The sequence below is a fragment of the Manis pentadactyla genome, chromosome 10, assembly GCF_030020395.1.
Source record: "Manis pentadactyla isolate mManPen7 chromosome 10, mManPen7.hap1, whole genome shotgun sequence".
NCBI lineage: Eukaryota > Metazoa > Chordata > Mammalia > Pholidota > Manidae > Manis > Manis pentadactyla.
Window position 1 is genome coordinate 33,338,202 of NC_080028.1, and position 25,473 is coordinate 33,363,674.

The window sequence follows — 25,473 nt, forward strand, 5'->3', positions numbered from 1 at the left end:
CGGCTTTAACCTCACCCCCTACGCTCTCCTACTCCATTACCCCCCCCTTCTCTCCCCCGCCCTCGGCCTGGTGTAGATCATGCCGCCAGTGGCGGCCCTGACTGCCGAGGAAAGGGTAGCCTAGGAGAGTGTGCTGTAAAGTGACACTGCTTCTCCCTGCCCCACCTGACCTCCTAGAGAGAGGCACGGCCCCCGCCGCGTGAGGGGGTGGGGAAGTGGGTAGTGAATTCGGATCCACCTTGGAGGAGGGAGTGGAAGTTCCCGCCCCGGACAGCGGCGAGGCGGCAGCCACAGGTAAGCGGGGGCGGGGGTGGGACGTGCTCTCGTGTCCCTGGGAAGGGAGAGGACGCGGGGATGCGGCGCCAGCGGGGACGCTGAGCTGGGTCCCGCGCTGGTGGGGGTCGCGCGCGGGGAGCCTGCGGTGGGGGAGGGGTGCGGCGGAAGGAGGAGGGGCTGCCGCTGCCCGCCCCACCCCCCCAGCGCGCTTCCGGTTCTCGTGCCCTAGCCGGGCTGTGTGTCTTCGTTCGTCGGTCTCCTTCCTGTTCCCCGCTCCCCCGGTAAAAGTGGGGATCTCACGTCGTCGCGTGGCGTTTTCCTGGAAGCTGCCCTTCGGTGACTGGCGGCGGGCGCCCGGGGTCGAAGGGGAGTGTGGGGAGAGCTGCGTGGCCTTGGCCTCCGTCTCCGCGCGTTGTCCCGCCGCCCACCACCCGGGGCCCCAGAACGGTTTTCTATTCCCCGGAGCCCGCAGCGCAGCGGGCATCCTGGGGTGCTAGGCCTGGGCCGCCCGGCAGTGAACAACAAAAATAGTCCTTACCTTACACAGCTTACAGTGGAGTGGGGAGAGAGAAAGTTAAGTAATCACACAGGCGCACGAAAGGATCTTGGGAAGGTACAACCCGTGAGCGGAGGGAGTGTGGAAAGACAAAAGTTCGTCTGTTTCCCCTGGGAGATGATCAAACCCAGGAAACTTTTTTATTTTCTTATGTATCATAAAACTAAGCACTAGTTTAATCGCTTTAAAATTATTGTAGGCATTAAATAATATCTATTCTGTTAAGTTTTGAGAAGCAGTGGCCTAATATAGGGCCCCCTTCCCCAACCAAAAGTATGAAGTGTTCCCGTGAAACCTTTCCTAACTGAAATGGCATAAAGCAAAGAAGCGATTACTGTGAATGTATATGGAAAAAAGTTTGAGCATCTCAGGGCCCCAAAAGAACCTCTCAGGCTTTTCTGATCCCTTAGGGACACATCTTGTTAAATAAATCGAGATAAAGCACAGGTGCTACAGGCCCAGGGCTCTGACACAGCTGAAAGCTCTGGCGGCGGCTAGATGCTGAGTGTAGTTCCTGGGGAAGGAGCTTGCTGTAAAAAAAAAAGAAAGAAAAAAAAAAGGCCAAACGCTATTTTTGCTTCTCACCTTTTTTTATAAAAGCAGAAGTCCTCTTCGGATTTATTTTGGTTAGTGAAAACATAATAATATAGATCTTATGTAAAATTGAAGCGGTGTAATGCAAACTTTCAAAAAGCACAGGATACCTGCAAATATTCATTGAAGGCCTTTGCTCTTTGGAGGCTTTTCAGCATAGATTTGGCAAGCATCTTTGTCAAACCAGCCTCCTTTGTGATGAGAGTTCTTACACTGTTTTATATTTGCAAAATGCATTTTATCCTGATAAATTTATTTCTAACATAAATAAGCAGTTTCATTAAAATGCCTTTTTTCTGTAGGTTTTATAATGTGCAATTAACTCAGTGTCTCAAGAAGAATCGATACTGTTAATCCTAAAAGCTGAATGTGTTAGCTATAGTATTTTTAAGTTATACTTGAAGGTTTTCTTTGGTCTGATACGTCTGTGCAGTACTACGTTATTACCAGTAGGTGGTAGTCCCTTCTAAAGATGCCTTTTTTCCACGTCATCTCATTTATAATGAATTTCCAACTCTAAAGTAGAGGGTTTCTTGTGCCAGAATTGTCGCGTTTCTAAAGGTGGGTTAAAGTAATTGTTTAAACATTTCATTAACTATTAATTCTGTCGATTTTTAAGTAGGTAGACCTGACTAAAGCCATTGATTTATTCAGCAGTAATGTGCAAGGTAATCAGGGCTATATTGAGGACAGGATGCAGCCTTTGATTCCCTAGAGTTTGCATTCTGGTCGGGAGACAGATAGCAAGCATTGCAATACTGTAATAAGTACCACGGGAAGAGGGTAAACATGTACCGTGGGGATACAGCCAGAGCTTCTAGACAGTCCAGGGCAGTCATGAAAGTTGGCCTGGAAGAATAACTCATAGGAATAGGTCACACAGGAATAGGCAGCAGTTTTTCTGGCAGAGGAAATAATGTGTGTGAAAGCCTGAAGAGAGCAAAGCAGACTCTCACATTTGAAGATCTGAAAGAAATTCAGTTTAACTAATAGGATCAATTTTGAGGGGAGATCATGAGTTCAGTTATGGAAATGTTGAGCAAGAGACTCCTTGCCTTCAAGCTTACCCTAGTTCATCATCCTCTACAGGTGTGGAAACGACCCTCTTTTATCAGCTGAGAATACCTTGTATTGTAGATGTTCACAATTTGCATGTGTGAGGGTCTCTGCTGGGCACTGAGCATCCATTCACATGATACAGGCCCTGTCCCTAGGCGCCTTAAGGCTGGGGGGACAGACATGCCGGTACAGTTCAGAGTGTTAAGTAACTTCATTAGAAGTATCTGCAAGGCCCAGTGGAAATGCTGAGGAAGGAAGAACCTGGAGCATTTGGGAACTTAATGTTTGGGATGAAACTTGAGAGTAGGAGTTTGCCAGGTGGACAAGTTGGAAATGTGAGGGCATTCTGAAAGAGGGGCAATAGGAAATAAAAGAACATGACCTTTGGATTAAAACAATTCTGGGTTCAGGTCTTGTATTCACATCACATCTTTAGAGGGTATCTTGTGTTAAACTTCCAGTACTGTATTTTTACATAAATCCCTGTGTAGACATCGCATTTATTCTATATTGAGCAAGTTTTTAACAGGTTGTTCATCTGAATCTTAATTTTAGGAATGAAGCAAATAAAGTTTACACCTTGATAACATCATTAGAAAATACAGAGAATATGTATTGTTTATAACGAGATGAAATGTAAAGTTGTTTTTATTTTGGGAAAAAAAGGACAGATAAGTTGATTCCTCTTTAAAAATTGTAGAAAATAGGTTAGCTCATTTTCCATAGGCAATGTAGTTGTAATAACTGTCCAAAATGTTATTTGCTAACTGGCAGCTTTTACTAGGGAATGTGTGTTGGTTTGTTGATCATGTTAATTTTCATTAGATACAGGATTTCTTAATATTGTTATGGGATGAAAAAAAAATCTGTGAGTCACAGCGAGACAGAGAAGTATCATTTCCAGTAATGTAACAAGATTTTAAAAAATGTTTTATAGTTTCTTCCAATGCTTAGCATTACATTTTTTTCTTCTTTACTCTATATTCTAACGTATTTTCTGAAATTGTTTAAAAAGACACATTCTTAATAGAGGTAGTATGTAGAAAATATTCCATTTTTGGTGTTGTATGTTTAGTCGGTGAGATTATACTTGTATTACTGTAGATTAAAAATCAATGCACTCTTGTAGAAGAAAGGACTATATATAGCTTAAAAGCAGTTGAAGAAACAGCAAAGGAAACACTAGCTGAATTTGTCAAAATTAAGTTTTTAAATAATCAGGTCGTACTGGAATACTATTTGTATCTACATGATAGAAATAAAATTTACATGAAGAAATAGGGTAATAAAAACACTAAGATCTGGTAGATGGATAGACAAATATTATCAGATAGCTCATACAACTAATGGAGAATTAAAACAGTGAACCATTTTTCATCTATCATGTTAGTAATTAAAAAATTTCCATTGCTGTCTCATGTTTCTCATTGGCCTATACATTTTTCAAAAAACCTTAATCATACTCCTTGATCAAGTAATTCTCCTTTTTGGAATATATCCTATGGAAATTTGATTCAATCACAGTATTGTGGAGTTTTTTTGGTAAGGTACAAGTTATGTACATTCAGTAAATGAAATATGTAGCTTTTAAGTAAGTTTCTATTTAAAACCTAGAAAATATTAATGATAAAACAAGATAAAAACTGGGGTGATACAAAATTGTACATAGAGTATGTTTATAATTTTTTGGAAGTGGAAAGAAGACAAAAGAAATTAGACAACATTGTACTTAAGATTTTGTCATCCTTTTATCTTTCTATTGTGTACTTTGCTATATGTTAGAAAAAAAAGCCTAATGGCATATTCAAATGGAAAAAATTCAAAACACTTTATATTTGAGGTGATGTTATATGCCTTCTCTTAATTACTAAAAACAGTAGCTTCAATCCAGATGTTAGAAAGAATTTCAGTTTGCTAATCTCAAAAAAAAAAAAAGATAAAAGATGTAGGCTTAAGCTTCATAGTTATTGTCAGTGTTGCTAAAGGGCAAGTACCTAGTTGCCCTCTCTCCAAAAAAAATCTTTAATGGTAAAATACACATAACATAAAATGTATTATCATAATTATTTTCATACAGTTCAGTAGTGTTAAGTACATCACCTTGGTGCAAGCGATCTACAGAACTTTTTCATACCCTTTCAACAACTCCATTTCCTCTTTTTCCAGTCCCTGGCAACCACCACTCTACTTTCTGTTTCTATGGTTCTGACTGTTCTCTGTAACTTACGTAAGTGAAATCATACAGTATTTGTTTTTCGTGACTGGCTGATTTCACTTAGCATAATGCCTAAAGGTGTTTTGGTAGGTGTCACAATTTCCTTCCTTTTTAACACTGAACAGTATTCCATTGTGTGTATGTGTATATACCACATTTTGTATATGCATCTGTTGATGGACACTTGGGTTGATTCCACCTTTTGGCTATTTGTGTCTTTGTACATAACCATAAAACCTTCAATTCTAACCAAATCTTTTACTAATCTCTTTCTACATGGTTCTCCCATTTGACATATTCCATCTCTCATAATCCATTTATTCTCATTCTTACTTAGCCTCCATATCCTACAGTTGATATTCTAGATCATCTAGACATTCAGAACTTCCTTAGGTATAGATTTATTTACTTAGTTCAACTCCTAACCAATAAATTCTTCATATAAATCTATATGTGCAATTAGAAACTGTTCCCTACACTGAAGAAAGGAATGTTTGTTTCCATGTTCAGGAAGAGTATCAGACTTCTTAAGCAGGAAGATATTTGAGAATTTAGAATAATCTATGTACTTCTGTGCCATTTATTAAATTTAAACAAGTTCCGGTGGATCAAAATTTTAAAAAAAACCCAATATACGCGGTAAAGTCTCTTTTCTGGCTCTGTCCCATAGCTGCCAGTTGTCTTCCAGGGAGGCAACCAAGTTATCAATTTTTACACTACTAAGCAGTATATACTATACATATTCTGCAGCACTTTTATTTGCCATTTTTTAAGGTCTTATAATTAGACTGCTACACATCTGGAGGAGAGTATTGAGAACGTACTGAGTCTGAATAAACTGAGCTCAGCCCATAGTATATAAAAGCTTTTTCTTTCTCTTAAAAAGCTTGCATGCCAAGAAGTATCTTAAGATTTCTTGAAAATGAAGTTAGAAAGCATCTCTTAACGGACTTTTTTCCCCTTATAGCTGATTATGGAAGATTCCCACAAGCGTAACACTCCAGAGACAGCACCTCAACCTGGTTCAGCAGTTCAGGGAACTCATATTTCACATATTGCTCAACAGGTAAGGTAGAACCAAACAAAATATCAAGCTGGTTAAGAATATTTTGTATGCAGAGTAATCTGTTGTTTCAGATCTCGTTACTAATGTTCAAAAAAAAGAACCAAGCCAAAAAAAACCCAAAAACCTGTAAAGTGTTGAAATGTATGGCAGGAAGGTAGGACTGATTTAAATATCTTGTCAAGATCATTCCATTTTATTTTCTTTCATACAAAATATATTTAGTGTTTTGTTATGTATGTACTTCTCAAACTTGGAAAAATGTGGTACATGATTATTTAGATTTTTTTCAGACTCATTTTGTTGCTACATAAGAAAAATGAAAAACGACTTGGCTTTTAGAGCTAACTGGAAACAGAGGTGAATAGCTTTTAGAGGTAAACTGTCTTCAATTCAGTAGATTTATTGTGGATGTATAGGAAATATTTTTTGCTAAATTGGAAAATAGACGAGTCAGAGAATGTAAATAGACAGATACTCATATTGCAGAACTGATGATACTTTTTTTATTTCAAATTGATCCATGCACCTGGTGCATTTCAAGGAAAACAACTGACAGTATTGCCAGAGAAGATAATGAACTTTGAAGCAAAAATTAGAATTTTGGAAAATTTGTGTTTACCATAGTGAATTTGTCTGCTTTCCAGTAGTTACAGACTTTACAATTTAAAAATTGTGTTACAAAATCATGCATGCATGGGTATAATATCCATTCAGAATACAAGTGAATTTTAATGTTAACACACAAAGTTCAGATTGTACATTGCCAACAATCTTGAAGAAGCTACAACCCGTTGAATTTTGGTGGGGTATGAAAGAATACCCACAACTATCTGAAAAGACTATTAAAAAAATCCCTCCTTTTCTAACGCCATATCTATGTGGGGCCACACTTTTCTTCATGTACCTCAACCAAAACAATAGGGCAAGGTGATGTAGAAGCATATAAGAGAATTCATATAAGAAAGCATATAAGAGAATTATTTGCTGTTAACTCAAATATTAAAATTTGTAGAAAAGGAAAACAATGCCATATCTCTCACTAGTTTTTTGGGGGGGAAATTTAGTTATGTTAATGAAAATACTTATGTTAACATGTAATGGATTTATGGTTGTTATTTTTAAATGAACTGTTAAGTATTTTTTAAATTTCTATTTTAATTTGAAATGTGTGGATGTATAGGAAATATTTTTTACTAAATTGGAAAATAGACCTGTCAGAGAATGTAAATAGACAGATACTCATATTGCAGAACTGATGATACTAGTAGATAAAAACCCACATAAGTAAAAGTTCTTACGGTCCTTAATAAATTTAAGAGTATAAATTTAAGAGTATAAAAGGGCCTTGAGATAACAAAATCTGAGAGCTAAGAACTTAAAGGGTTAATCCTTCCAGCTTGCCGCATCCTTCTGTATTATTTGACTCTGAAGAATAATGGTATCTTGTGATGGTGCTGGAAAACATGATGGAGTCTTTCAGTTACCTTTCTGTTAATAGAATCCTTTATAGAAATGTTTTAATTTAGTTTGATTACTTGTGTATTTCAGTTATTTTGGTTAGATGTGAATATTTCCAGGTTTGCTCAGAAGCATACTTACTATGAGGTAGAATAAGTGTATTTCTGGTGGTAAATAATTTTATAGTGATTTAAAAAAATAATGTCACTGAATTTATATCTAATTTATTGTGGCATGACTACTTTATTAGATTCTAAATTCTGTAAAGAAACAGTATCTAATGTAGGGATATTTATTCAGTCTTCAGTGTAAGTTGGGGATAAAGTAATGAACAAAATCCTCAGCTCTCATGGAACTTACATTCCTTTTAGATAAGGATATGTATCAGATAATAATAAATAGGCAATAAATATGTATCAGATATAAAATATTTCAGTAGTTATGTAGTTGTCGAATCATTAAGTTGTATACTTGAGACCAATATAATACTATATATCAATTGTACTTCAATTAAAAAATAAGATATTGTTGGTAGTATGTACTATGGAGACTAATAAAGCCACGCTAGGAGGGTAGGTGGTTTTTGGTGGAGATAGGGGACATGCCTTTGTGTGTAAAGTGGTCAGAGAACTCCTGTCTGTGAAAATACCTCACAATTATATGGCCCAACACGGGTAAAAACTCTGAGACAAATACATGTGTGGTGTGGTTAGGAACAGCAAGGGGGTAAGTGTGGTGAGGAAAGGGGTGACTGAGAGGGTAGAGGGATACAAGATGAAGCAGAGGGGCTTGGGTAGAAAGGAGAGTGCCAGGCAAGGTAGGCCTTCTCTGCCACTAGATTTTTGACTTTTACCCTTGGTGAGATGGGGGACCTTTCGAGTGTTTTGAGGAAAAACATCATCTGACATATTCAGTAGGATCACTCTAGTTGCTTTGTGGAGTGGAAGCAGGAAAGCCAGCTGGGCTGTTAGAGTTACATGCATGAGAGATGATACTGTCTTGGACCAAGGTGGTAGTGGTGGTGGTGAGGTAAAGTTAGAGTCTGGATGTAATTTGATTGTAAAGCCATCAGTGTTTGCTTTTAGATTTTGGGTGTGTAGGTATTAGAGAAGGAAAGGAGTCGAGGGAGGTTGGCTATACAGTTTGGGCTTCAGCTGTTAAGAGTAGAGCTGGCATTTATTAAGATGGACCACATTAGTGTGTTTTTCTTTTTTGGAGGATGTTAGCAATCAGGAATTTGGCTTTTATTCATATTAAGTTTGTAATACTATCTGTATTAGTTTTCTATGCTGCAAAAACAAACTATCACAAATTTAGTGGTTTAAAACAACACACATTTATTTTCTTGCAGTTTCTGTGGGGTCTGGTCACAAGGGCTCTCTGCTTCAGTTTCACCATGCTGCGTTTTAGGTATTGGCTAGGACCGAGTTCTTATTTGTAGGCTAGACTAGAGAAGAAACCTCTTCCAAGCTTTCTCAGGTTGTTGGTAGAATTCATTTTATTGCAAGTGCAGGGCTGAGAGCATCAGTTTTTGTTGACTATTGGCTAGAGGCCACCCTTGCTCTTAGAGGTCACCTCCATTTTGCTGCCACGTGGCCCTCTCCATAAACAGTTCACATGGCAGTCTGTTTTTAAGTCCAGCAAGAGAATGAGAGTGAGTCTGCTAGCAGGACAGTTTTACATAACATAATCAAGGGAATTATATCCTATTCCTTTGCCATTAAACGTAACATGATCGTGAGAATGACATCCTATCATTTTTGCCTTATTCTGTTAGGACCAAGTCACAGGTCCCTCCCCCACTCAGAGGGAGAGGATTACTCAAAGATATGGATACCAAGAGGTGGGGAATTGTGGGGGCCACATTAGAGTGTGCCTGCAAACCCATACAAGTAGATTTGTCCAAGAGGCAGTTGGGTTTATGTGGTGTGCTTTGAATAAAAACAGACATATGTATGAAGACCAGGGGAGAGATCCAGACTGGAAATGTAAATTTAAGAGTTGTGGACATGCAGGTGGTATTTAAACTTCATGGGGTGATTTCTGGCTTCCACTTAGGATATAGCGAGCTGGAAAGAATACTGTACCCACCCTAAAACAATAAACTAAAATATACAAAATCATAACATCTCAATCCGTCAGAGATGGGTGTGGCTCACCAAAGGGAAGAGGGCAACGATGTTAAACAGAGGGAAAGAAGAATTCAGCTAAATTTTTAATGAGTTGCTAAAGTCTAAGTGTAGGCTAGTATGAGACTATTGAAACCTTGTGAGCTGCAGACTCAAGGATAGGTAACACCCACTTGTAGGCTTTTCTCCAAGGACCTCAAGCAGTTGCACATGAGAAAGATTGGGGAAAGCAAGGGAGGCTGAGAAAGCCTGACTTGGTAGAACAGGTCTGCCTGGACCCTTTTTTTCTGAGGAAAAGAGCTCTAAGCTGCTAGGGGAAGAGAATAGACCCCATTTTCCATTGTGGTTGGGAGAAGTAAAAAGAAAATGAAAATCCAAAAAAAACCCTGAGAGAAAGGCAGGAAATCTCCTGGGTTCAGACCATTAGTTCTACTGCTGGGAGAAAACCTCACCCACTAAGGCCCAGGCATACATGGCTGGCCTGAGGCTGATACCAGGCCAGAACAACAAAGAATCTCTTTGTTCTCTGCTAGCAAGTAAAGAAACAGCAGTTTACCTCTGGGGCAGGTGCTCAGAGAAAGCCTAAAGCTGAGGGTGGAGCAAGAACCTGGATTAAAAACCCTCTAGCACACCAGCCGCCTCACTAAGCAGAAGGTCACACTAGAGGAATTTGAAGCTGGTAGTGCATTTAAGTTAATATAATAAAACCCAAACCCAGTCAATTCCTGAATAGATTGGCTGAGCAATAGACAAAGATGTGCCCACTTTTAGGCATAAATACTATTACTCAATTGCTGTCTTATCCATGATGTCCACCATTCAGGCAAAAATTAGGAAACACATACAAAAAAGCAAGAAAAATATCAACCACTGTCAAAAATCAAACTAATCAGTAGACTGAAGATCCAGTTAGAACTATCAGATATTGAATTGAATATAACAGTGAAAAATACAATAATGGCTCTAGTGGAAAAGGTGAACATGTGTGAACAGATGGCAAATTTCAGCTTAGGAATGGAAGCTATATGAAAGAGTCAAATAGAAGTGCTAGAAATTAATATTGTGAAGTAGATGAAGTATGTTTGGGGGCTTATTACTGGACTTGATAACAGCCAAGGAAAGAATCAGTAAACATGAGGATAGGTCAGTCGAAATTATCCAGGCTAAAAACAAAGAGAAAAAAAGTGAGGGGAAAAATAGAACACAGCATCTAAGAGCTGTGGGATAATATTTAACTATTTAACATAAGTGTAATTAAAGTCTGGGGACTAGAGATTATGGAGGGTGACTATAGTAAAACATGAAGTCGATGGATTTGACTCTGGTGCTTTCCTGAATTTGAAGTTTGGGGAGATTGAAGAATGAGGTGATAGTCAACTGTATAAAATATTGCTGGTAGGTCAAATGAAGAGTAAAAATTAACAGTTAATACTATTGACACTTATTCAAGGATTCTGTATTTGCAAATTTGCTTAATTGATAAAATTTATTTGTAACCCCAAGATCAATACTCACTATACTTTTGTGGTCATTAGTGGACATATACAGAGTGGTGAAGAATTTGAGTCACTTGACTCACACCAACCTGGCTGAAGTCAAATAAGGCAGTGCTCTCCTTATTTTAACTTTTATACTGTTAACAGTTCTCTTCCTGTGATCTGGTTAGTGCCACATTTTACTCGTTTTTGTGCTTTTTCTTGGTGATTCTACTATTTAAAATGGCTTCGAAGCATAGTGCTGAAGTGTTTTTTTTTAAGTGCAAAGGCTGTGATGAACCTTATGTAGGATATACATGTACTAGGTTAAGTTTCATTCAGGCATGAGTTGCATTGCTGTTGACCGTGAGTTCAATATTAATGAATTAATAATATAGATACATATTACATGAGGTGTCTTTAAACAGAAACACACATAAAACAGTTATATATTGACTAGTTGATAAGAATATTGTGCTCAGAGGTTTGTAGGAACCTAACCCTGTATTTCCTCCAGGAGAGTATATGGCAACTTTATAGAATATAACTACCATAAGTAACATGAGTTTGTTGTATTTGGCAATGTGGAATTCATTGACAACCTTGACAAGAACTGTATCAGTGGGAATGGGGATAAACTAATTGGATCCAAGAAAACATGGAGGAAGAGGGGTGAGAAAATAAGGAGACAAACTCATTAACAACAGAATGAATAGGTAACTCCTTCAAGGAGTTTTGCTGCAAAATGGAGCTAAGAAATGAATATTCTGGAGGAGGTTGTAGGTCATGGAAGTATTATTACTTTTTAAGATGGGAGGATTAAACCACGTTTGTATACCAATGGAAATGATGCAATAAAAGGGAAAAATTTGATGATTCAGGAGAGAGGTCAATCTTGGGATGATGTCCTTGAGGAGGGGAGGGGATGAAAATTACAATTGAAAAAATTTATATGAGCAGAAGTGCATCATTCATAAGAAGAAAATAAGTAAACACAGGTTAGGTAAGTAGATTGGAAGTGAGATACTTTGAGATTTTTCTTCTTATAACTTCTTTTTTTTTCCCCAGTGAAAGTAAGATGCCTTGAGAGGATAGGAAGGAGTATGACATAGTCTGCTAGGACAGTAGGAGACATAAGTGGACTAGGAACATGCAGTAGGATTGCTGAAGAGCTTGAACAGTTCACTTGAGGTTACTGATCATGGATTTACAGTGAGACCATTAGGTTTAGTTATATGTATTTCTCCAGTTAGATTCAGGTACTTGCATGCAGGTTACAGACATAGGGTAAACAGGGTTGCTGTTAAAGGGCTACAGTGAAGCAAAAAAAGACAAGAACATTGAAGGTGTATGAACAGTGATTCAAGTGCTGGGCCATGAAATTTAAGCTATACAAGGAAAAGAGTGGGGCGTTGATGGGTTCAAGAACAGGAAAAAGGCTCAATGGATTATAGTTTCCTATGGAGTTCAAGAATTGTTGAGAGTCCAGATAGCAGAGGAAGTGAGTTGGAAGTAGGTGGTGTGAGAGAGAGAGAGAGAGAGAGAGAGAAATAACTTGAATTTGAGATTATGGAGGGGTGCATTTACTGGTTAATGTAATGTTTAAGTATGTGCTTTTCAACTGGAGTGGTTCTGCTTCCCCACCGAGGTGTCTGGAAAGTGTGTGTGTGTGTGTGTGTGTGTGTGTGAGAGTGGTTTTGCTTCCCCACCGAGGTGTCTGGAAAGTGTGTGTGTGTGTGTGTGTGTGTGTGTGTGTGTGTGTGTGTGTGTGTGTGTGTGTGTGTGTGTGTGTGTGTGTGTGTGTGTGTGCGCGCGCGTGTGTGTGTGTGTGAGAGAGTGGTTCTGCTTCCCCACCGAGGTGTCTGGAAAGTGTGTGTGTGTGTGTGTGTGTGTGTGTGTGTGCGCGCGCGCGCGTGTGTGTGTAGGGGGCTTCCACTGGCATTTAATGGGAAGGGCTGAATGTTTGCCATTGAACATGATATTCCTATACATGGAAAAATTGCCCTGCCCAAAATGCCTGTTTAGAAACCCTGTAGGGTATGACAATGGGAGTGGGTGGCAGAAAAGGGTGGATGACAGGGTTTTGGAGAGGTATCAAAAACCAGAGGCTCAGGCATGGAAGGATACTGAATGTTGCATATTGAAACCACCACAAATCCTAATAGATGCTAAAGACTTAAATGAGGGGCATGACTGCCAGGAGAGTCTGTTGCTGTGAGCCTCAAATTTGGGGGTTTTGGGAGGACTTTGAAGGGATAATGGTCTGGAAGTAGCAATGAAGAGCGAAGGGGACACCCACCCTGTCTGTAGGCTGATGGGATGAGGAGAGCAGCAGAGGGCTACAGGAGAGGCAGTGTTCTTTAGAGGAGAGCTGAAGCTCAGTTATGTCGGGAAGGTGAAGGGGAGGTACTCAGTACTTGTTGAATTTAATTGCAAAGTATATATATAGATTGACAGGCAGCCTTGTTTAGTGGAAAGAACAATAGATATAGTCAAAAGATCTGATCTGAATCCAGGTTTTGTCACTTAGTGACTCTAGAACATCAACTAAGTCAGTTACTTAGACTTAATGTTCATTAGGGTGTCAGACTTGGTGATCTCTAAAGTCTTTTTCTACTCATAACTTTTAGTAATTCTCATATTGTAGAGAAGTTTGTATACTTTAACTATGTGTGAATGGGCAAAATGATGATAGTAACAGGTAACATTTATTGAGTGTCCACTGTGTTGTTGGGAGCATTCCTAAGCGTTTTACATGTTTTAGTGCCTTCAAACCTCATATCAACCTATTGTGCTCTTCTAATCCCCATTTTAGAGGTCACACAACTAGTAAGGCTAGAAAGATGGTTTGAATTCCAGCAACTTGATTTCTGCTAGTTTGGGTTTCCCAGGAAGCAGACTTTGAGATGCAGGTTAGCACGCAGGAGGTTTATTATGAAGTCCTCTTGGGATTACTACCCATGGAAGAGAAAGAAAGGAAGAGAAGGAAGCAGGATTGGGCTGAGAGAGAAGTTGAACTGTGATTAAGTCTTGATACAGGATTTAGCCAACACCTTAGGGAGCTTTGAAGCTGAGATAGCTTTTCATAATTGGGGTAAGGGGCCAGCCAGGCCTTTATATCCCTGAATGCACCAGCCACTGGATCTGGACTGACGTGGGAAGGGGTATATTTGACTCTCATCATCCAAGGCAGTTCTAAAGAGTGTTGACAATTGAACCCTGTCTACCAGCAGCTGTCCTCCAGCAGAAGGGGAATAAGTCTTTTACTAGTGATAGGGGATCTGGGAGTGGCATCGTTGTGTCCATAACAACTCCAGTCCGTAATTAACGTAGTCCATTGTTGCCTCCTGGCAGAAGATGAGGATAAATGGGAATAGTTGAAGGAATTACAAGTAGGCTTGGCTCCAAAACACTTCTAAAACCAAGTGATCTTCATTCCATTCATATTTTTGACATGACAGTTGAACCCAAGATTCATCCAGGGCTAAGCTAAGAATTTGTGTGCATTAGGGTGTTGGGTAATTCTTACTTGGAGACTCTCCATCTAATGTCGTCTGTGTTTTACTTATTTGTAAAGAAAGATTCTCCTATAGAGTAAGTTAGAAATCTGGGTGAATTTATTTGAATGTTCCCAGCATGGATGGTATGGGGGAGTATATGTAGAAAAATAATTTTTCATTTTTATTCTCTTTAATAGGGTCTATCACAAATCCAGAAGTTTTAAATTTTGATTAGGTTCAATTTATCAATGTTCCTTTTATGGAGTGTGCTTTTGGTGTCTAAGAACTCTTCACCTAGCCCTACATTTCAAACATATTTTTCCTGTTTCTTTCTAAAAGTTTTATAGTTTATACTTTACATTTAAGTCCATGATCCATTTTTTTTTTTTTTTTGAGAGGGCATCTCTCATATTTATTGATCATATGGTTGTTAACAACAATAAAATTCTGTATAGGGGACTCAGTGCACAATCATTAATCAACCCCATGCCTAATTCTCAACAGTCTCCAATCTTCTGAAGCATAACGAACAAGTTTTTACACAGTGAACAAGTTCTTACATAGTGAATAAGTTCTTACATGGTGAACAGTGCAAGGGCAGTCATCACAGAAACTTTCGGTTTTGATCACGCATCATGAACTATAAACAATCAGGCCATGATCCATTTTAAATTAAATTTTTTGTAGATTTGAGGGTTTGTGGGGGTGTTCTGTTTGTTATCACCTGTGGATGTACAATTGCTACAGCACCATTTGTTGAAAAGAGTATTGTTCCTACACTGAATTGCTTTTGCACTTTTGTCAGAAAACATTTGGGCATATTTGTTTCTGGATTCTCTACTGTGTTCCACTGATCTGTACGCTATCCCTCTTCCAGTACTACATTATCTTGATTACTGTGGCCTTAAAATCAGGAGGAATGATTCCTCCCATTTTATTCTTCTTTTTCAAAACTCTTTTGGCTATTTTGGGGCCTTTCCCTCTCCATAGAAATTTTAGGGTAAGCTTCTCTGTGTCTACAAACCTAATCAGTTTGGGAGAAATTGAAGTTTTACTTGTTGAACCTACCAATCCTTGAATATAGTATATCTAATTATTTAATCTTCTTAGATTTCTTTCCATAGCATTTTATCACTTTCAGTGCACAGATTCATGCTCTGTTAGTCTTACACCTAAGCATTTAAGTTTTTTTGAGCAATTGTATGTAATACTGCATATTTTCCTTGGAGCTACTCCAATGATATTCTGTTGATTTTGGATTTCACTTGTTTGTTGTCAGGATATACAAATGCATTTGATTTTTTGTTTATTAATCTTATATCTTGTAACATTGCTGAATTCAAATGTTAGTTCTAGGACACATGATTTGTTTTTGTTAGTTTTAATAACCCTTGGTATTTTCTGTGTAGACAGTCATCTGCAAGTAGAGGTGGTTTTCTTTCTTTTTTAATCTGTATGCATTTTATTTCTCTTTCTTGCCTTATTGCACTGGCTAGAATTTCCAGAATTATGTTGACTAGAGTGGTGAGAATGGACATACTTACTTTGTTCCAAAAAGAAAGCATTCATTCTTTAATTTTTTTCTTTTTTTCTTTTTATTTTGTTGTCATTAATCTATAATTACATGAGCAACAGTATGGTTACTAGACGCCCCCCATCATCAAGACCCCACCACATACCCCATTACAGTCACTGTCCATCAGCGTAGTAAGGTGCCAGCAAATCACTACTTGTCTTCTCTGTGTTGTACAGCTGTCCCTGTGCCCCCTTCCCAACCCCGACATTATGTCTGCTAATCATAATGTCCCTTTATCCCCCTTATCCCTCCCTTCCCACCCATCCTCCCCAGTCCCTTACCTTTTGGTAACTGTTAGTCCATTCTTGGGTTCTGTGAGTCTGCTGCTGTTTTGTTCCTTCAGTTTTTTTCTTTGTTCTTATACTCCACAGACGAGTGAAAGAAATCATTTAATACTTGTCTTTTTCCGCCTGGCTTATTTCACTGAGCATAATACCCTCTAGCACCATCCATGTTGTTGCAAATGGTAGGATTTATTTTCTTCTTATGGCTGAATATTCCATTATGTATATGTACCACATCTTTATCCATTCATCTACTGATGGACACTTAGGTTGCTTCCATTTCTTGGCTATTGTAAATAGTGCTGCAGTGAGCATAGGGGTGCATATGTCTTTTTCAAACTAGGCTGCTGCATTCTTAGGGTAAATTCCTAGGAGTGGAATTCCTGGGTCAAATGGTATTTCTATTTTGAGCTGTTTGAGGAACCTCCATACTGCTTTCCACAATGGTTGAACTAATTTACATTCCCACCAGCAGTGTAGGAGGGTTCCCCTTTCTCCACATCCTTGCCAGCATTTGTTGTTCTTTGTCTTTTGGATGGTGGGCATCCTAACTGGTGTGAGGTGTTATCTCATTGTGGTTTTAATTTGCATTTCTCTGATGATTAGCGATATGGAGCATCTTTTATGTGTCTGTTGGCCATCTGAATTTCTTCTTTGGAGAAGTGTCTGTTCAGATCGTCTGCCCATTTTTTAATTGGATCATTTGCTTTTTGTTTGTTGAGGTGCGTGAGCTCTTTATATATTTTGGATATCAACCCTTCATCAGATATGTCATTTATGAATATATTGTCCCTTACTGTAGGATGCCTTTGTGTTCTATTGATGGTGTCCTTTGCTGTACAGAAGCTTTTCAACTTGATATAGTCCCACTTGTTCATTTTTGCTTTTGTTTCCCTTGCCCGGGGAGATATGTTCATGAAGAAGTTGCTCGTGTTTATGTCCAAGAGATTTTTGCCTATGTTTTTTCCTAAGAGTTTTATGGTTTCATGACTTACATTCAGGTCTGATCCATTTCGAATTTACTTTTGTATGTGGCATTAGACAGTGATCCAGTTTCATTCTCTTACATGTAGCTGTCCAGTTTTGCCAACACCAGCTCTTGAAGAGGCTGTCATTTCCCCATTGCATATCCATGGCTTCTTTATCGTTTATTAATTGACCATATATGTTTGGGTTAATATCTGGACTCTATATTCTGTTCTATGGGTCTGTGGGTCTGTTTGTGTGCCAGTACCAAATTGTCTTGATTACTGTGGCTTTGTAGTAGAGCTTGAAGTCAGGGAGCATAATTCCTCCCACTTTATTCTTCTCACGATTGCTTTGGCTATTTGGGGTCTTTTGTGGTTCCATATGAATTTTAGAACTATTTACTCTAGCTCATTGAAGAATGCTGTTGGCATTTTGATAGGGATTGCATTGAATCTGTAGATTGCTTTAGGCAGGTTGGCCATTTTGACAATGTTAATTCTTCCTATCTATGACCATGGGATGTGTTTGCATTTATTGGTTTCTTCTTTAATTTCTCTCATGAGTGTCTTGTAGTTTTCAGAGTATAAGTCTTTCATTTCCTTGGTTAGGTTTATTCTTAGGTATTTTATTCTTTTCGATGCAATTGTGAATGAAATTCTTTTCCTGATTTGTCTTTCTGCTAGTTCATCGTTAGTGTATAGGAAAGCAACAGATTTCTGTGTATTAATTTTGTATCCTTCAACTTTGCTCAATTCAGATATTAGTTCTAGTAGTTTTGGATTGGAGTCTTTAGGGTTTTTTAGGTACAATATGTCATTTGCAAATAGTGACAGTTTGACTTCTTCTTTACTAATCTGGATGCCTTTTATTTCTTTGTGTTGTCTTATTGCCATGGCCAGGACCTCCAGTACTATGTTGAATAACGGTGGGGAGAGTGGGCATCCCTGTCTTGTTCCCAATCTTAGTGAAAAGATTTCAGTTTCTCACCATTAAGTATAATGTTGCCCGTAGGTTTGTCCTATATGGCCTTTATTATGTTGAGGTCTTGCCTTCTATACCCATTTTGTTGAGAGTTTTTATCATGAATGGATGTTGAACTTTGTCAAATGCTTTTTCAGCATCTATGGAGATGATCATGTGGTTTTTGTCCTTCTTTTTGTTAATGTGGTGGATGATGTTGATTGATTTTCGAATGTTGTACCAATTGTGCATCCCTGAGGTGAATCCCACTTGATCATGGTGTATGATCCTCTTGATGTATTTTTGAATTCGGTTTGCTAATACTTTGTTGAGTATTTTTGCATGTATGTTCATCAGGGATATTGGTCTATAATTTTCTTTTTTTGTGGTGTCTTTGTCTAGTTTTTGTATTAGAGTGATGCTGGCTTCATAGAAGAGTTTGGAAGTATTCCCTCCTCTTCTGTTTTTTGGAAAACTTTAAGGAGAATGGGTATTATGTCTTTTCTATATGTCTGATAAAATTCAGCAGTGAATCCATCTGATCTGGGGGTTTTGTTCTCGGGTTGTTTTTTGATTACCGATTCAGTTTTGTTGCTGGTAATTGGTCTGTTTAGATTTTCTGTTTCTTCCTTGGTCAGTCTTGGAAGGTTGTATGTTTCTAGGAAGTTGTCCATTTCTTCTAGGTTATCCACCTTGTTAGCATATAGATTTTCATAGTATTCTCTAATAATTCTTTGTATATCTGTGGGGCCCGTCGTGATTTTTCCTTTCTCATTTCTGATTCTGTTGATGTGTGTAGATTCTCTTTTTCTCTTAATAATTCTTGCTAGGGGTTTATCTATTTTGTTTATTTTCTCAAAGAGTGAACTGTTGATTTTGTTGATTTTTTTCCTGTTTTATTCTTCTCAATTTTATTTCTTCTCTGTTCTTTATTATGTCCCTCCTTCTGCTGACTTCAGGCCTCATTTGTTCTTCTTTTTCCCATTTCAATAATTGTGACTGTAGACTATTCATTTGGGATTGTTCTTCCTTCTTTAAATAGGCCTGAATTGCTATATGCTTTCCTCTTAGAACTGCCTTCGCTGCATCCCACAGAAGTTACGGCTTTGTGCCGTTGTTGTCATTTGTCTCCATATGTTGCTTGATCTCTGTTTTAATTTGATCATTGATCCATTGATTATTTAGGAGCATGTTGTTAAGCCTCCATGTGTTTGTGAGCCTTTTTGCTTTCTTTGTACAATTTATTTCTAGTTTTATACCTTTGTGATCTCAGAAGTTGGTTAGTAGAATTTCAATCTTTGAATTTATTGAGGTTCTTTTTGTTGCCTAGTATGTTGTCTATTCTGGTATGTTCCATGTGCTCTTGAGAAGAATGTGTATCCTGCTGCTTTTGGGTGTAGAGTTCTGTAGATGTCTGTTAGGCCCATCTGTTCTAGTGTGTTTTTCAGTGCCTGTGTGTCATTACTTATTTTCTGTCTGGTTGATCTGTCCTTTGGAGTGAGTGGTGTGTTGAAGTCTAAAATGAATGCATTGCATTGTATTTCCTCCTTTAATTCTGTTAGTGTTTATTTCACATATGTCGTTGCTCCTGTGTTGGGTGCATATATATTTATAATGGTTATATCCTCTTGTTGGACTGCCCCCTTTATCATTATGTAATGTCTTTCTCTTATCTCTTGTTACTTTCTTTGTTTTGAAGTCTATTTTGTCTGATACAAGTACTGAGACACCTGCTTTTTTCTCCCCATTGTTTGCATGAAATCTGTCCATTGATTAACTGGGGTATTAAAGTGCCCTACTGTTACTGTATTACTGTGGACAGAATTCTCCCTTCGTGAGTTAATATTTACCATATGTATTTAGGTGCTACTCTGTTGTGTGTGTGTATATTTACTCTGTTGTGTGTGTGTATATTTACAGTTGTTATATCTTTATATCTTCTTGCTCGATTGAGCCCTTAATCATCATATAATGTCTTTGTTTCTTATTATAGTCTTTGTTGTAAAGTCTGTTTTGTCTGGTGGTGGTGGTGGTGGTGGTTTCTTTTTGTGTGGAGATCTTTTTCCATACCTTCAGTTTCCCTGTGTGTCCTTAGGTCTGAAGTGAGTCTCTGGCAGGCAGCACAGAGGTGGTTGTTGTTTTTTTTTTATCTGTTTAGTCACCTTCTGTCTTTTGACTGAGGAATTTAGTCCATTTAAAGCAGTTACTGATACATGTGTACTTGCTGCCATTTTGTTAAACCTTTTCTAGTTTTTGTTGTTTATTTCTGGTTCTTTTTCTTTGGTCTCTTCCCTTGTGAGTGATGACATTTTTAGTTTTATGATTGGATTTTGTTATTTCTTGTGTATCTGTTATAGGCTTTTGGTTTATGTTTACAATGTAGTTTATATATGACATCTGACATATAGAACAGTCTGTGTTAAGTTGGTAGTTGCTTAATAAGTTCAAATGCATTCTAACAGCATTGCATTTTTAACTCCTCCACATTTTATGGATAGATGTCTTCTTTAACATCTTCTATTTAGTGATGCCCTTAATTTTTAAAAGTAGTTGACTTTACTATTTTTGTCTTTTACTCTTTGTACTAGTTTTTTTTTTTTATTGAAGGGTAGTTGACAACAGTATTACATTACATTAGTTTCAGGTGTACAACATAGTGATTCAACATTTATATACATGATAATTCTAGGTACCAGCTATCACCATACCAAGTTGTTACAATATTTTGACTATATTCCTTATGCTATACATTACATCCCGGTTACTTATTTACTTTACAATTGGAAGTGTGTTTATATATATATACTTTGTGAGGGCATCTCTCATATTTATTGATCAAATAGTTGTTAACAATAATAAATTTCTGTATAGGGGGGGTCAATACTCAATGCACAATCATTATAATCCACCCCAAGCCTAATTTTCATCAGTCTCCAATCTTCTGATGCATAACGAACAAATTCTTACATGGAGTACAAATTCTTACATAGTGAATAAGTTACATGGTGAACAGTGCAAGGGCAGTCATCACAGAAGCTTTCAGTTTTGTTCATGCATTATGAACTATACACAGTCAGTTCAAATATGAATATTCATTTGATTTTTAAAATTGATTTATATGTGGATACCACATTTCTCTATTATTATTTTTAATAAAATGCTGAAGTGTTAGGTAGATACGAGATAAAGGTAGAAAACAGAGTTTAGTGTTATAAGAGAGCAAATGTAGATGATCAGGTGTTTGCCTGTAGACTATGTGTTAATCCGAGCTAGACGAGGGCAATAAACATCCATGTATGCAGAAGATTTCTCTCAGAACATGAGGGGGGAGGTTCTAAGCCTCACCTCTGCTGCTCCCCATTTTCTCACCAGATGGCCCCCTGTGACTGTGCCTGTCTTAGGTTGTTCCTCCCTTGAGGAATCTTACCCGTCTCTGGCTAACCAGTCATCTTCCGGGGCCATACAGGGAAATGTTAAGTTGGTAAGTGAGAGAGAAGCCTTATTGTTTGAAAAGGTTAGCTTTTTACTTCTTTGCATATTTATGCCCTGTGGCTTCTATGCCCAGCATTTGTCTTGAGGTGTCTTTACCACTTGGAAGAATTATGATACTCGTTAAATTCGACATGTGGCATGAGTTCTATTTAAAGGTTGTGATTAGGTAGGAAGAAGAAAAGCTATAGAAGTAGCAGGCAGAAGAAAACCTGGGAAGATTGATTATTTCTTTGACATATCTTCTTGTAGAGTAACTTCAGCATGGATAGGTTTTAAACTACTAATTAAATTGTGCACACACATTAACATAATAGGAATATAGTTACCTAACCAAAGCATACCTGTAATTACCAGCCATCTCCAGTGAAACCAAGAAAACCAGTTAGGCACCTTAGGCATTTGTGAAAACTTATCTATGATATGGTGGATATTGTCCGACTGAACTTAAACAGTCTGAGAGAATTCAGATAAACTAGAACAACCCATTCCTGGGGACTGTTCATATCCCATATTTTCTTTTAACAATAAATAGTCTGTGGTTGTAAGATTTTGGAGTGCTACAATTTGCACTTCTCCTAATTCTTGGTTGAGTTCCAACAGTATAGATCCAGTCCAATTTTTTGTTTTACTGTATGCACAGGCCAGCTTAGATATCTCCTTCATCATTCCCATGGCAAGTCCAGGAGCTGGTGGGATGAGTGCATCTACACCTGTGGCAGTATGTGGATCTTTGTTGGAGTTTTGTTTTTTTTTTTTTTGCTGATCATCTTCTGTCATGAGTCTTCCCGAGAGTGCTGATGTTGGAAGTTCTTTTTCATATCGTATCTTAGTTCATTTTCGGGGTAGCCAAATTAGGCTTTGATCCTCTGTATAAACACAAACAGACCCTTTGCCTACACTTTTATATGCCCTTTATATCATTGTGTAGAACTCATTAGAGGTCACCACATAGGAACTGCTTTTTTTTTTTTTTTTTAATCATTAATCTACACTTACATGACGAATACTTTGTTTACTAGGCTCTCCCCTATACCAGGTCCCCCCTATATACTCCTTTACAGTCACTGTCCATCAGCGTAGCAAACTGTTGTAGAATCACTACTTGTCTTCTCTGTGTTGTACAGTCCTCCCCTTTCTCCCACCCCGCTATGGATGCTAATCTTAATACCCCTCTTTTTCTGCCCGCCCTTATCCCTCCCTACCCACCCATCCTCCCCAGTCCCTTTCCCTTTGGTACCTGTTAGTCCATTCTTGAGTTCTGTGATTCTGTTGCTGTTTTGTTCCTTCAGTTTTTCCTTTGTTCTTATATTCCACAGATGAGTGAAATCATTTGGTATTTCTCTTTCTCTGCTTGGCTTGTTTCACTGAGCATAATACCCTCCAGCTCCATCCATGTTGCTGCAAATGGTTGGATTTTCCCTTTTCTTATGGCTGAGTAGTATTCCATTGTGTATATGTACCACATCTTCCTTATCCATTCATCTATCGATGGACATTTAGGTTGCTTCCAATTCTTGGCTATTGTAAATAGTGCTGCGATAAACATAGGGGTACATTGGTCTTTCTCATACTTGATTGCTACATTCTTAGGAGTGCAATTCCTGGGTCAAATGGTATGTCTGTTTTGAGCATTTTGGTGTACCTCCATACTGCTTTCCACAATGGTTGAACAAGTTTACATTCCCACCAGCAGTGTAGGAGGGTTCCCCTTTCTCCACAGCCTCGCCAACATTTGTTGTTGTTTGTCTTTTGGATGGCAGCCATCCTTACTGGTGTGAGGTGATACCTCATTGTAGTTTTAATTTGCATTTCTCTGATAATTAGCGATGTGGAGCATCTTTTCATGTGTCTGTTGGCCATCTGTATTTCTTTTTTGGAGAACCGTCTGTTCAGTTCCTGTGCCCATTTTTTAATTGGGTTATTTGTTTTTTGTTTGTTAAGGTGTGTGAGCTCTTTATATATTCTGGACGTCAAGCCTTTATCGGATGTGTCATTTTCAAATATATTCTCCCATACTGTAGGGTTCCTTTTTGTTCTATTGATGGTGTCTTTTGCTGTACAGAAGCTTTTCAGCTTAATATAGTCCCACTTGTTCATTTTTGCTGTTGTTTTCCTTGCCCGGGGAGATATGTTCAAGAAGAGGTCACTCATGTTTATGTCTAAGAGGTTTTTGCCTATGTTTTCTTCCAAGAGTTTAATGGTTTCGTGACTTACATTCAGGTCTTTGATCCATTTTGAGTTTACTTTTGTATATGGGGTTAGACAATGGTCCAGATTCATTCTCCTACATGTAGCTGTCCAGTTTTGCCAGCACCATCTGTTGAAGAGACTGTCATTTCGCCATTGTATGTCCATGGCTCCTTTATCAAATATTATTGACCATATATGTCTGGGTTAATGTCTGGATTGTCTAGTCTGTTCCATTGGTCTGTGGCTCTGTTCTTGTGCCAGTACCAAATTGTCTTGATTACTATGGCTTTATAATAGAGCTTGAAGTTGGGGAGTGAGATCCCCCCTACTTTATTCTTCTTTCTCAGGATTGCTTTGGCTATTCGGGGTCTTTGGTGGTTCCATATGAATTTTTGAATTATTTGTTCCAGTTCATTGAAGAATGTTGCTGGTAGTTTCATAGGGATTGCATCAAATCTGTATATTGCTTTGGGCAGGATGGCCATTTTGACGATATTAATTCTTCCTAGCCATGAGCATGGGATGCGTTTCCATCTGTTAGTGTCCCCTTTAATTTCTTTTAAGAGTGACTTGTAGTTTTCAGAATATAAGTCTTTCACTTCTTTGGTTAGGTTTATTCCTAGGTATTTTATTTTTTTTGATGCAATTGTGAATGGAGTTGTTTTCCTGATTTCTCTTTCTGTTGGTTCATTGTTGGTATATAGGAAAGCCACAGATTTCTGTGTGTTGATTTTGTATCCTGCAACTTTGCTGTATTCCGATATCAGTTCTAGTAGTTCTGGGGTGGAGTCTTTAGGGTTTTTTATGTACAGTATCATGTCATCTGCAAATAGTGACAGTTTAACTTCTTCTTTGCCAATCTGGATTCCTTGTATTTTTTTGTTTTGTCTGATTGCCGTGGCTAGGATCTCCAGTACTATGTTAAATAACAGTGGGGAGAGTGGGCATCCCTGTCTAGTCCCCGATCTCAGAGGAAATGCTTTCAGCTTCTCACTGTTCAATATAATGTTGGCTGTGGGTTTTTCATAGATGGCCTTTATTATGTTGAGGTACTTGCCCTCTATTCCCATTTTGCTGAGAGTTTTTATCATGAATGGATGTTGAACTTTGTCAAATGCTTTTTCAGCATCTATGGAGATGATCATGTGGTTTTTGTCTTTCTTTTTGTTGATGTGGTGGATGATATTGATGGACTTTCGAATGTTGTGCCATCCTTGCATCCCTGGGATGAATCCCACTTGGTCATGGTGTACGATGGTTTTGATGTATTTTTGAATTCGGTTTGCTAAAATTTTGTTGAGTATTTTTGCGTCTACGTTCATCAGGGATATTGGTCTGTAGTTTTCTTTTTTGGTGGTGTCTTTGCCTGGTTTTGGTATTAGGGTGATGTTAGCTTCATAGAATGAGTTTGGGAGTATCCCCTCCTCTTCTATTTCTTGGAAAACTTTAAGGAGAATGGGTATTATGTCTTCCCTGTATGTCTGATAAAATTCTGAGGTAAATCCATCTGGGCCGGGGGTTTTGTTCTTTGGTAGTTTTTTGATTACTGCTTCAATTTTGTTGCTGGTAATTGGTCTGTTTAGATTTTCTGTTTCTTTTTGGGTCAGTCTTGGAAGGTTGTATTTTTCTAGGAAGTTGTCCATTTCTCCTAGGTTTCCCAGCTTGTTAGCATAT

General features: G+C 38.2%; 1 protein-coding gene across 1 annotated transcript in view; it reads left to right on the plus strand.

Annotated features, from left to right (window-relative positions):
* The first annotated feature begins 49 nt into the window (after positions 1 to 49).
* ATF1 (activating transcription factor 1) overlaps positions 50 to 25,473 on the plus strand; it is a 50,975-nt gene continuing 25,551 nt past the window's right edge. The window contains exons 1-2 of the mRNA XM_057486565.1: positions 50 to 294; positions 5,668 to 5,766. Coding sequence (XP_057342548.1) covers positions 5,674 to 5,766 — 93 coding nt within the window. The 5' untranslated portion in view covers positions 50 to 294; positions 5,668 to 5,673. The remainder of the gene's footprint in view (positions 295 to 5,667; positions 5,767 to 25,473) is intronic.